Source organism: Dipodomys ordii, unplaced genomic scaffold, assembly GCF_000151885.1.
Source record: "Dipodomys ordii isolate 6190 unplaced genomic scaffold, Dord_2.0 Scaffold73, whole genome shotgun sequence".
Lineage (NCBI taxonomy): Eukaryota > Metazoa > Chordata > Mammalia > Rodentia > Heteromyidae > Dipodomys > Dipodomys ordii.
In genome coordinates, this window is record NW_012267289.1 from 8,788,574 (window position 1) to 8,800,229 (window position 11,656).

General features: G+C 34.0%; 1 protein-coding gene across 1 annotated transcript; it reads right to left on the minus strand.

Annotated features, from left to right (window-relative positions):
• Positions 1-4,961: 4,961 nt before the first annotated feature.
• LOC105991487 (olfactory receptor 183-like) lies at positions 4,962-5,888 on the minus strand. The gene has a single exon (XM_013024127.1). It carries the CDS (start codon positions 5,886-5,888, stop codon positions 4,962-4,964), a length of 927 nt encoding a protein of 308 aa, XP_012879581.1.
• Positions 5,889-11,656: the final 5,768 nt, after the last annotated feature.

Sequence of the window (11,656 nt, forward strand, 5' to 3'; positions counted from 1 at the left end):
CCCCCCCCCCCGCCAAAGTTGTAAAGTTCTTTTTTTTGACATAACGACTTGTTATACTTTAATTCTTGAGATAGTTTTCAATGCATGCAATCTCAAATCACAAAAATAATTGAAAATTTTCCAAATTTCATTTGTGTGTATTTCTTTTTGAATCATAAAGTAGGAAACAGCAATAGAGAAACATTTCTGTGTATCTCCTTATCAATATTTATATGTATGTCTGTGTGTGTTTGTGACTATGTGTATGTTTTATTACTAGAAAGTCAGCAAAATAGCTAGAAGAACTAATATTTGACAAATCTTTAAAAATTTTAACCAGATTATGTGTTTTAGTCAACAAATAATCTCCTAATAAGAATCAACAAAAAGGACAAACATCTTGCATAAGAAATTAGGACTGAAAATTTTAAACACAGTTTTAATCTGCATCTGGCCCACCAAATTTCTACAAGGTAATTATATTAAGGTAGGAAAAGTTCATTAAAAGGAATAAATCATTTGTATCAAGGAACATTGTATGTATGGATGGATATAATTGATACTGAAACTCCTTATACAACTAATGTATGCTTATCAATAATCTTAAAAAAATTATCACCTCAGAAAGAAGAAACCAAACTTTTTCAGCTATTTTGCTTTTCAAGTCTTTAGTCATGAAAATTAATTGGATAATACTTCCCTGATAGTTTTCCATTCCCACATGTCTGTTTGGGCATCTTGTAAACCCAATTTTAAATTGTTAAAAATTAAACAGTTATTTTACTTTGCATATAATGAATAATGAATATAATGGCAACCATTTCTTTCTTACCCATACCTTGAAAGAAATTATGGAGGAACTTAAACTGGTAGACACTTATAAAAAGGAAAATAAAAGGCAAAAATAACACAACAATAACAAATATATGTAGCATTTCTTGCACATTGATTTCTTAAATTCATTTCCCAAGCTGTATTGTGTTTATAAATACGATTTTAAAACAGGAATCAATCATTTGTGCAACATTGTACTCTTGCCAAATGAGTAAGAAGTGAAGAACTAACTTTCTCCAGAGATTCAAGGATTCCCTTTAGGACAAAACATTCTCTAATGGGCATTGTAGAATTGGACAAGCTAGAGAGAACTACAAATTATTCCACAGGGTTTTACATGAATTAAAATTGTCAACATGAAGTCACAGAGTTCTATAGACACTTTTATTCTTATAACTGATATTCTACTGTTTTATAATATCTGTATAATATCACCTCACAGTTCTTATCTCTTCATTTCTCTTTTCCTTTTGCCACAATTCAGTGCATATGTCATCTGTAGCTAACATTTTAACTGTTACAATAAGTTTCATATATTTAAATTTGTTAATAGCAGAAAATTTCTAATTATATCTCACTTGGATTGTCATAATTTTCTTTTGCCTTTCTGCCAATGACCTGAGTTCTCATTCTCCTTGTTATCACCACATGATACTGCTGTTCTTTAATGACAAATCACTTCATATTTTCTCCAGGAAATGACACTTTTGAAATAATTAAGCAAACTTTATACATTCTAAATACGAAATAAATTTTCCTAATGTTTGGATATTTATGGCTTTTCAGAGCTAAGTAAACAAGATGTTAATAAGATCAACAAGCTCAAGTCTTTTGGACAGACAGTGTCCCATCATATCATCATGAAATCTATAGATCATACTCTTAGCATTTACTTTGCTCCACTAATTTAAGGTGACAATGAGAAAAATTATAAACCAAGTCTGGAGGGGCTAGACAAGCTCTATAGCAGATTAAGGAAAAGGGATCTGGATTCAAGGCCAGCCTCAAACAAAAGCAAAACTCTATGTAAGACAAAATACTAAAGCAAGTAGGGTTGTGGTCATGGGTCAAGTGGTAGAGTATTTACCTTACTAATGCAAGGTCCTGACTTCCAGCACCATAGAGTCAAAACAAAACAAATAAACAAAAAAAGAAAGAAAACAAAGACACAGTATATGATATAGAGTAACCTAGAATTCTGCTTGGAGATTTTGTGGATAAACACATTCTTTTCCAATTGGCGTGGATTTGGGCACTAGAAATTTTATTTCTAAAATTGTGTTGTCTGTATAAACTAATCAAACAAAAGCGTTCACTGAAGGAGCTAGAAATGATTACTGTAATTTTCCTGCACAAAGAGAAGCAGGTTGGAAGTGCTGCTGTGGCTTAAGCAGTAGAGTGCTCGCCTTGAACTGAAGAGCACAGGGACAGCACCCAGGCCCAGAGTTCAAGCCCCATGACCGACAGAGAGAGAGACAGAGAGAGAGAGAGAGAGAAGCAGGAAAGAGTCAGGTGTGGCCAAACAGGAGACATAGGAAAGATTGCACAGGGTTTTGAGGCAAACTGAGACTGGTGTTTACCACAATCCCAAGGACATTTAAAAACTTTATGAAGTGATACAAGCATATTCATATTGGAACTGGGTTTTTTCTTTTTATACATTTTATTGTCAAGATGCTTTACAGAGGGGTTACAGTTGCAGAAGATAATAAGTACATTTCTTTGCAAACTTGTTAACACCTCCCTCATTTTTCTCCGACTTTCCCTCCCCCACAACCCTCACCCTCCAAGTTGTACAGATTATTTCCAATGTATTGTCTTGTGCATATCGCTCTTCCATTGGTTCCCCTCTTGTCCTTTGTCTCACCATTCTGGAACTTGTTGCTAATCTTTCATTTATGACGTACTTTCCTTAACTGAAAAATTAGAGTGGACATCTGAGAAGTGATACATAGTTTCCTAAAATAGAGAGCTTTCATTTTTTAATTCTTTTTAATGTAATCTCTCCTAGCAAAAAGTAGGAAAATCCCACACGTTTTTTGTTGAAAACTCATTAAACAATTATCTGAGATTCTTTGAATGCTGCAATAAGAAATATATAGAGAAAAAAAGAGCATATGTGAAAGTAGAGCTACAGGAAGCACTATAAGACAAACCTGTGACCATGTTTATCAAGACACTATTCTTAGAAGCCTGGATATAGAATCAGTCTAGGTGCCCACTATATGCACGTTTACATGTATGTGTGTATAGATGCTCATATGCATGTTTACATTCAGGTACACACATATGATTGTATACATGATTGCATACACAATGAGAAATGTAACATACATTTGCCCTAAACACAAAAGATCTTTTAAAACCTGGACCAACATCAGTAGAAACCTGCTACACTATTAGCCCACACGTGCAAAATCTGCATAGGAAAGAAAAATCTTGGCCCCTTGCTGGGTCCCTCTGACCATCCTGTGGACCTAAAATGGGGCAGAAAACAAATGATCCCACTTAATATGATTTTTCCAGGCTCATGGAAACAAAGGATGTATGACTTTCATTATATGTGAGATATACGTTTATACATTTACGTATCTCATTATATGTGAGATATACAGGTTTATGCATGAGATTTCACATATAAACCTGTAAGTAAATACATTGGGTATGTTGGAAGTGTATGTATTAACTGAAGCATGGTAGATTTTAAAGAGAATCTACCATGTAGAATCATGTAATTCCTTAGAAAGACAAAATCAAAGTTCAAAAAAGCAGATAGCAGGACCGGTGTATTTAGAAGAATGGGATGAGGTCAAGAGGAATAGGGTAGATGAGTGAAGAGGGGAAGAAGGGAAGAAGGAGAATAAAGTCAAGAATTCATCATACAGCCTACAAATTAAGAAGAGTCATTCTTTTTGATGGAAGCATAGAATCTTGGGTCACCCCATTCATAAGAAAATGGAAAGACTTGGAAAAAATCATATTAAATGAAGTAAGCCAGACTCAAAGAAACATAGATCCCTTGGTTTCCCTAGTTTGTAATCATTAGTATATATCTAGTATAGTCCTAGCAGATGAGCAGGATAACTCAATAGCTATGTACATATGACCATATAAGATGATGTTAATGGAAATGAACTCCAAGATATGGAAACAAGTTTTTCTTTGTTGTTGTTGTTTTTGTTATTGTGAAAATACCGTACAGAGGGGTTACAATTACATGGGAAAGATAATGAGTACATTTCTTATCAAGCATTGTTGCCTCCTCCTTTGTTGTTTTTAATGTGCTATGTGGTTTCATTTTTCTTTTGTGTTTTTCCTTTATGGTTTATCCCCTGTTGTCACTGTATTTGATTTTTGTATCCTTGATAATGTATATACACTCGTCTGAATTAGGGAAGGGAAGGAGAACAACAAAATGGTGAGACAAAGGACAGAGGGTGAACCAATGCAGCAGTGATTCTCACAAGACATGTTGGAAGTGAACTGTATAACTTGGAGGAGATTGAGGGAAAGGGAAAGTGGAAGAAAAATGAGTGCAGGAGTTATAAGTTCGACAAGAAATGTACTCACTACCTTATGTATGTAACTGTAATCCCTCTATACATCACCTTGACAATACAATGAAACTTAAAAAAAGAAGAGGAAGGAAGGAATGGGTATGTGAGAGATGGAGGAGAATGTTAAAAGATGGGAACATCGATCAATATGTGTTGTATTCTGCATTGTTAAAATGACAATTACTTTGTAGAACTACTTAAAGATTATTTTTAAAAAAACAAACAATGGGCTGGGAAAGTGGCTCAGTGGTAGAGTGCTTGCCTCGCATGCATGAGGCCATGGGTTTGATTCCTCAGCACCACATAAACAGAAAAAGCCGGAAGTGGCACTGTGGCTCAAGTGGTAGAGCCCTAGCCTTGAGCTGAAGAGCAGATAGACAGCGCTCCGACCCAGAATTCAAGCCCCTCGACTGCCAAAAAAAAAAAAAAGAAAGGATCCCATATCCTGGGCCTTCCTGGGCAGCAAAACCTCTGTATAAATAATAACAATAATAAAGTCTAATGTTCAATTATAATTTTGCATATGGCATAAAATACTTAATTGTAATGAATTTTTATTTTGTTAAGAAAAAATGTCTTCCACTAAGCCATCTAAACATTTCCTTTCCATTGTTTTCTCAGTGAGTTTATAACTTGCTTATTTCTCAGACTGTAGATAATGGGATTTAGCACAGGAATTATGACAGTGTAAACTAGAGAGTCCATCATGTCCTCCTCATCTCTCTGTGAAGAGGCGGGGCGCACATACATGATAAGAAGAGTACCAAAGTATAAAGACACAGATAAGAGATGGGCTCCGCAGGTGGAGAAGGCTTTCTTTATGTCTTTGATGGACTTCTTTTTTAAGACTGCAAAGATAACCAAAGTATAAGAGGCAAGAACTGTCACAAAGCTGAATGCTTGAATTGAGCCAGCCAAAAAATATACCAGCATAAAATTAACTGAAGGATAAGTACAAGAATTCCTCAATAAAGGCAAAATGTCACAATAAAAGTGATATATTTTGGAAGCACAGAAATTTAATTTGACTAAAAAATGCTGGTGAATTATGGCATGAAGAAATCCTGCTATAAACGTCAGCACAATTACTTGGATGCATAGCCTATTGGTCATAATCACTGGGTAATGCAGAGGTTTGCATATGGCCACATACCGATCATAAGCCATTGCTGTCAAGAGAAAACATTCTATGGTTGCACTGGATGCAAAGGAAAAAAACTGTGTCAAACATTCGGAGAGAGATGTCAGCTTGTCCTTGACTAACAATGTGACCAGCAGTTTGGGTGTCACTGTAGATGATACCCAAGTGTCTACAAAAGCCAAATTCCCAAGGAATAAGTACATGGGTATGTGCAGGTGAGGGTCATGCCAGATGACACTAATCAGACTGAGGTTCCCCATAATGGTCATGAGATATATCACCAGGAACAGCAGGAACAGGGGGATTTTCCACTCCGGTTGTTGTGTCAGTCCAATGAGAACAAACTCTGTCAATGAAGTTACATTTTCCTTTTCCATGTCCTCACTGCTACAATCCCCTGAAGAACAAAAAAAAAAAAGACTAAGTATAAACATAATATTTTGATGTACTTGTGAATTTAAAATAGTTCGAAAATAATGGAAATAGGCCATAAAATTTCATGAGAAAATCACATATTAATTAAATATGTTACAATAAGTGAAGCTCTTGGGAGTGCTGAAAGAAAATTTAAATTTTAGTTCATTGAATGTTTAGAAATAAAAACATTTAGAGAAAAATGAAAATTATTTCAAATAAATGCTAAGTTTATCCTGAGTCTGACAAATGCATGGTCAAGGAAAAGATCTTTTTTTTAAGTCAAGGGCTCTAAAATTAGCTGAAAGCTGTGCATAAGAGCTTCAATTTTATTTATCATATAGTATTAATGCAGTAGTGAATCTTTTAGGATGTATAACCTATCATTTATATAATTGTTCTTAATAAAAATGGGCTTCAAGGGGGAGAAACAAGGGGTAGACATATTATGAAACTGGCTCCATTTTCCTAGGCTCACAAACCAGATCAGATATCAAGAAGCTAGGGAAATTAGGAGATGTGGAGGGTTGGGAAGCATGGCAGAGGGTGATAAAATGGGTAACATTGTTCAATAAGCCTTGACACATTGTGTTGAAACTCTCTTGTACAACAATTTAAGGATAATAAAGAAATAAAATAATTAATTTTAAAAGATTCACCAAAATTTAGAGTGACAAATTACTGCAAGAATAGATACACTGATTCTCTTTCATGTAAAGTACCTAATTCCTATGTGAAAAAATGCTGGTAGTGATAAGAATTATGAAGAAATTATTTTTTTATTTTTATTTTTTGATGAAGAAATTAAATAAAAAAATTTCACTGAATAGCATCATTAGGGTCTTATGTGATATTATATGCAAAGAGAATGATTAGTGAAAGATATTCAGTGACATGATGACAAATAAGACTGCTATCTCGGGGTCTTTGGTGGATATATTGAAAGTACATCTTCTGAAATTCCAGGCGACAAGCACTTCGTGTAACATCATCAATCATAAGATAAATGATTCAGGAGTTATTATGATAATAAAAGGAAAAATAACATACCTTTTATACAACAAAAAGTACCCAAAGTAGAACAAAATGAAATAAAAAGTACATAAGTAAATTTCAAACTGGGTATGCTTATTCACATCTATAATACCAGCACATGGAAAGCTGGTGTTGGAGCATCACAAGTGAGAAGTATAACTTGTGTTAAATAGTTCCATTTGTTTCAAAGTATTATTTAAATGTACATTACAAAATACCTGCAAGCTACTGGATTGCTCAGAGCTCTTTTCTTTTGTTATTACCAAGACTTTAGTGACAAGACTAAACCAAGCAATAAACAATTAGTGACCCTTTCCCAGTTAAGGAAATTAATCTAATCTTGGTCAAATTAACCCACCACCGATTTGGAATTTGAAGAGGGGAAACTGAAAAAAAAAAAGAGATCAGTGAGAACTTTGGAATTGCATCACAGGCAAGAACATTAAACAAATGTATTTCCCCTTCAATATTGAATCTGGTCACATAGCTGATATTTATAAGAGTTCATCACCACTAACAGCAGCCTTCATAGAGCTAGGATTGAAAAATGAGGTTTTTTTGTTTGATTGTTTGTTTCTGCTCAGTAATCGCTTCTATTCATTTTATTCTTGCTATTTTTAGAGCTGATTTCCCCAAAGTCCTCAGTTTTATGTTAGCGCCAATACTCATTCAATAAATTCATTACCTGCCAAAGTGATTGAATAGAGAAAACATTTTCCTGAGTTGGAGATTTATTGTCTGCAGATGGATGGTTACCTCAGACACAATGGCAGAAACGAAAATGCTCAGAGAGAACTATAGTTCAATATCCTGTAAAGCCTGAGCGATTTCAGAGTTTCCAATGTCTATGACCACTGTAATCTGTACCATTTTCCAAATAACTTGATATATCTTCAATATAGCCAAAGAATACTGTAGCTACACATACCCCTTCTCATTCTCTATAGTAAACAAAGGAATCTCTCTTTTTAGTGGAACACTGACTTAGTATAAACTTCTGTCCTCTGATTTGAAAATCTATTGTGCTTGAAGAAAACTGTCTTAATCTATATTTTAACTTATATGTTAATTTTCCTGAGGCACAGAATGGCTGGTAAGTGCTTTTCTTTCAACAATTACCTTTTATCACAAAAATCTTAAGCCAAGATTGCAAGCTAAAGCAGACTTCATAAATAAATAACATACTGTGGTGGTAAATGCATTTTAATTTGATGTGATCTCACTCCCATATAATTTTAATTCACAAAATTATTTAAAAGTTGGTGTATAAATATCATTTATAACATAAGTTCAGGGAAGACCAAGAGTAGGATATTTCCTATTTAATCCCTTGTATATGAGTATACATGTGTATATGCATACAAATGATCTAATGCTTATGAAATAGACAGCAGAAAAGTTAATATGTAAATTATACATTAAGAGTTTTCATTATACATTTAATTAAACAGAATGAGGATTTTTAAACAGAATGAAAGAAGGATATTTTATAAAGCAAGTTATAGTTGAAATTTTAAACTAAGTTTTAATTTGATGTTTTGGTACCACATATTTATTTATGTTCTTTACAGTTAGAATAAAAACAATAAAATACAATTAAGAGGAACAAATCAATTTCCTAGCTAGATATTTTTCTTACATTTCAGTTCTTTCTTCATGAAAATAAATACAGAGATAATTAACTTATAGTTTTCTTTTTCCACTTGTCCATTCTAGTATTCTGTAAATGCAATCTTAAATCACTAGAACTCAACAAAAGAATTAACTTTCTATGCAAATAAGAGTATTTTAGAAATCATTTTCCTACCTTAGAAGAAATTGTAGAGAAGTTTAAAAGCAACAGGCTTTATAAAGGTACGATCTATAAAAGACAGAGCACAGCCATGACAAAATTACAGGAAGCAATTCTAACACAATTGTACACTCTGAGACTTCATTTCCTAAGCTGAAGCAATGTTACTCTATAAATATGCCTTCAAAATAAACTCAGCCACTTGTACAACCATTTACTCTTGCTAAAAGTCAAGTGAGAACTGAATTTCCCAAGAGCCAATGGGCTCCTATAGGACAAAGGGAAAGCATTCTACTGGGCATTGCAGACTTAGACAATCTAGGGAAATTTTAAATTGTTCCATAGTGTTTTTACAGAATGAGAATTTATAAATATAAAGTCACCTCAGACAATTCTGTTTAAATTACTAATATTCTATTGTACATCTCTATTTTCCAGCACAAGTGAAATTCCTGGAATGTTTAGGAAAACTTTTACTTTACATGTAAAATGTAGTCATCTGAATGTTTCATCTTATATAATTTTGTAGCACTCCTTCAATCATAATTTTAACAAGAACAAAGATCTAGTGTCTTTTTTAGGAATTAATACCAACCTAAAGTTATAATAAATCGCAGCACAAATTCCAAACATGTGCCTAGCTAGCTCTATCAGTTTATGCTGAAATCTGTTGAAAATGTTTACCAGCCAATAGTTAGGATGGAGGAATAAAGAAACAAAGATGATAGAAGTACATGGAAAGTGCATTTGATTAGGTCCAACACCCCATTATAATGAAAGCTCTGGAGAAATGAGAAATCCATGGGACATTCTTCAATATAATGAAGGCTGTGTATGACAAACCTACAGCTAGCATTATACTTAATGGTGAAAAGCTAAAGCCATTTCCTCTTCAGGAACAAGACAAGGATGTCCACTCTTTCCACTTCTCTTCAATCTAGTATTAGAATGCCTAGCTACAGCAATAAGACAAGCTGCAAACATAAAGGGGATACAAATAGGGAAAGAAGAAGTAAAATTCTCCCTTTGCAGATGACCTGATCTTGTATTTAATGAATCCCACGGACTCCACTCCCAAGTTACTCAAGCTGATTCAAAATTTTGGCAAAGTAGCAGGGTATAAAATTAACTCTCAAAAATCAATGGCTTTTCTATATACCAACAATGAGAAAAGTGTGGCTGAAATTAGGAAAGCAACTCCTTTTGTAATAGCCCCACAAAAAATAAAATACTTAGGAATTAACTAAACAAGTGAAGGACCTCTATAATGAAAACTTTAAAAACCTCAAAAAGAAAATTAAAGCAGAACTAAAGAAGTGGAAAAACCTCCCATGCTCCTGGATTGGGAGGATTAACATCGTGAAAATGGCAATACTTCCCAAGGCTACCTACAAATTCAATGCAATACCCATCAATATCCCAACCACATTCTTTTTTTATTATTAAATTTTTTTATTGTGAGAATACTTTACAGAGGGGTTACAATTACTTGAGCAAGTAATGAGTACATTTCTAATCAAGCATTGTTGCCTCCTCTTTTTTTTCCCCTTAACATCCCTGCCCTCCCATCTACCCCTCTCCCTCCATCTTGTACATCTCATTGTTGGATTGGATGCACTTGTATCCATATTTAAACAATTTGTTTTTTCCCTTCCCCTACACAAATTATACCAACATCAACTACAGTGAAAACAGGGGTTATACCGTGGGGGAGGGACATACAAAGCAAAAAAGAAATAATCTTATGAATATAATAGAAACAATAGCAAGAAAGAAAAACCATTTGAGTCCTTATCTTGGGGTTCATTTTGCCTAATATCAACTTATCTGACTGTGTCTGCTTGTCTCAGAACTATACGGGTTATTGCAAATAAGGGAAACCTTGGGACTTACATTTCTTTGGGCCTGGCTTCTTCACTTAACATAATTTTTTCCAAGTCTTTCCATTTCCTAACTTCATTCTTTAGTGAAATAGAAAAAACAAACTCAAAATTCATATGGAACAATAGAACACCCCAAATAGCAAAAACAATCCTTATCTGAAAGAACAGTGATGGAGTAATAGCAATACCAAACTGCAAATTCTACTACAAAGCCATAGTAATCAAAACAGCTTGTTACATTCATCCATTGAGGGACATCTAGGTTGATTCCATATCTTGGCTATGGTAAAAAAAAAAATCAAAGAAGATTGGGAAGATAGGGTTGGATCAAATTTAAAAGTTTCTTGCCTGGCAAAGGACATAGTTAGCAAGCTAAAGAATTCAGAGCCTGAAATATTTTATTATTAAAAAAAGTTAAATAGAAAAAAATAGGAAGCTCACCAAATGGGAGAAGATTTTTACCAGTTATATATGAGACAAGGCCTAATATCCAAAATATAAACCCTCAAAAAATAAACCCTCAAAGAAACAACACAATTAATGAATGGGTCAATATACACATGAGAAAATGTTCAACATCTCTGGCTATAAAAGAGTTGCAAATCAAAACACTGAGATTCCACCTTGCCACTGTAAGAATGGCCAATATCAAGAAAACTAACTATAACAAATGCTGGCATGGATGGGCCAAAATGGAACTCTATTGCATTTGTTCAACCCCTCTGGAAAGCGGTATGGAGGTTCCTCAAAAAACTAAACATAGAATCTCTTATGATCCAGCATTTTCACTCCTGGGCATTTATCCAATGGAACACAAACCAGGCCACACTAAACCTACCGGCACTGTCACAGTCATTGCTGCACTATTTACCGTACCCAAGATGTGGAATCAGCTCAGAGTCCTTGATTTTTAAAGGAATAAAGAACGGAAGCATACCTGGAAGGTTCTTGGCACATATTTAAACATATCTGTGTTCTTTTTTATCATAGCTAACTTTAAATTCAGACTGAGAAAATATCA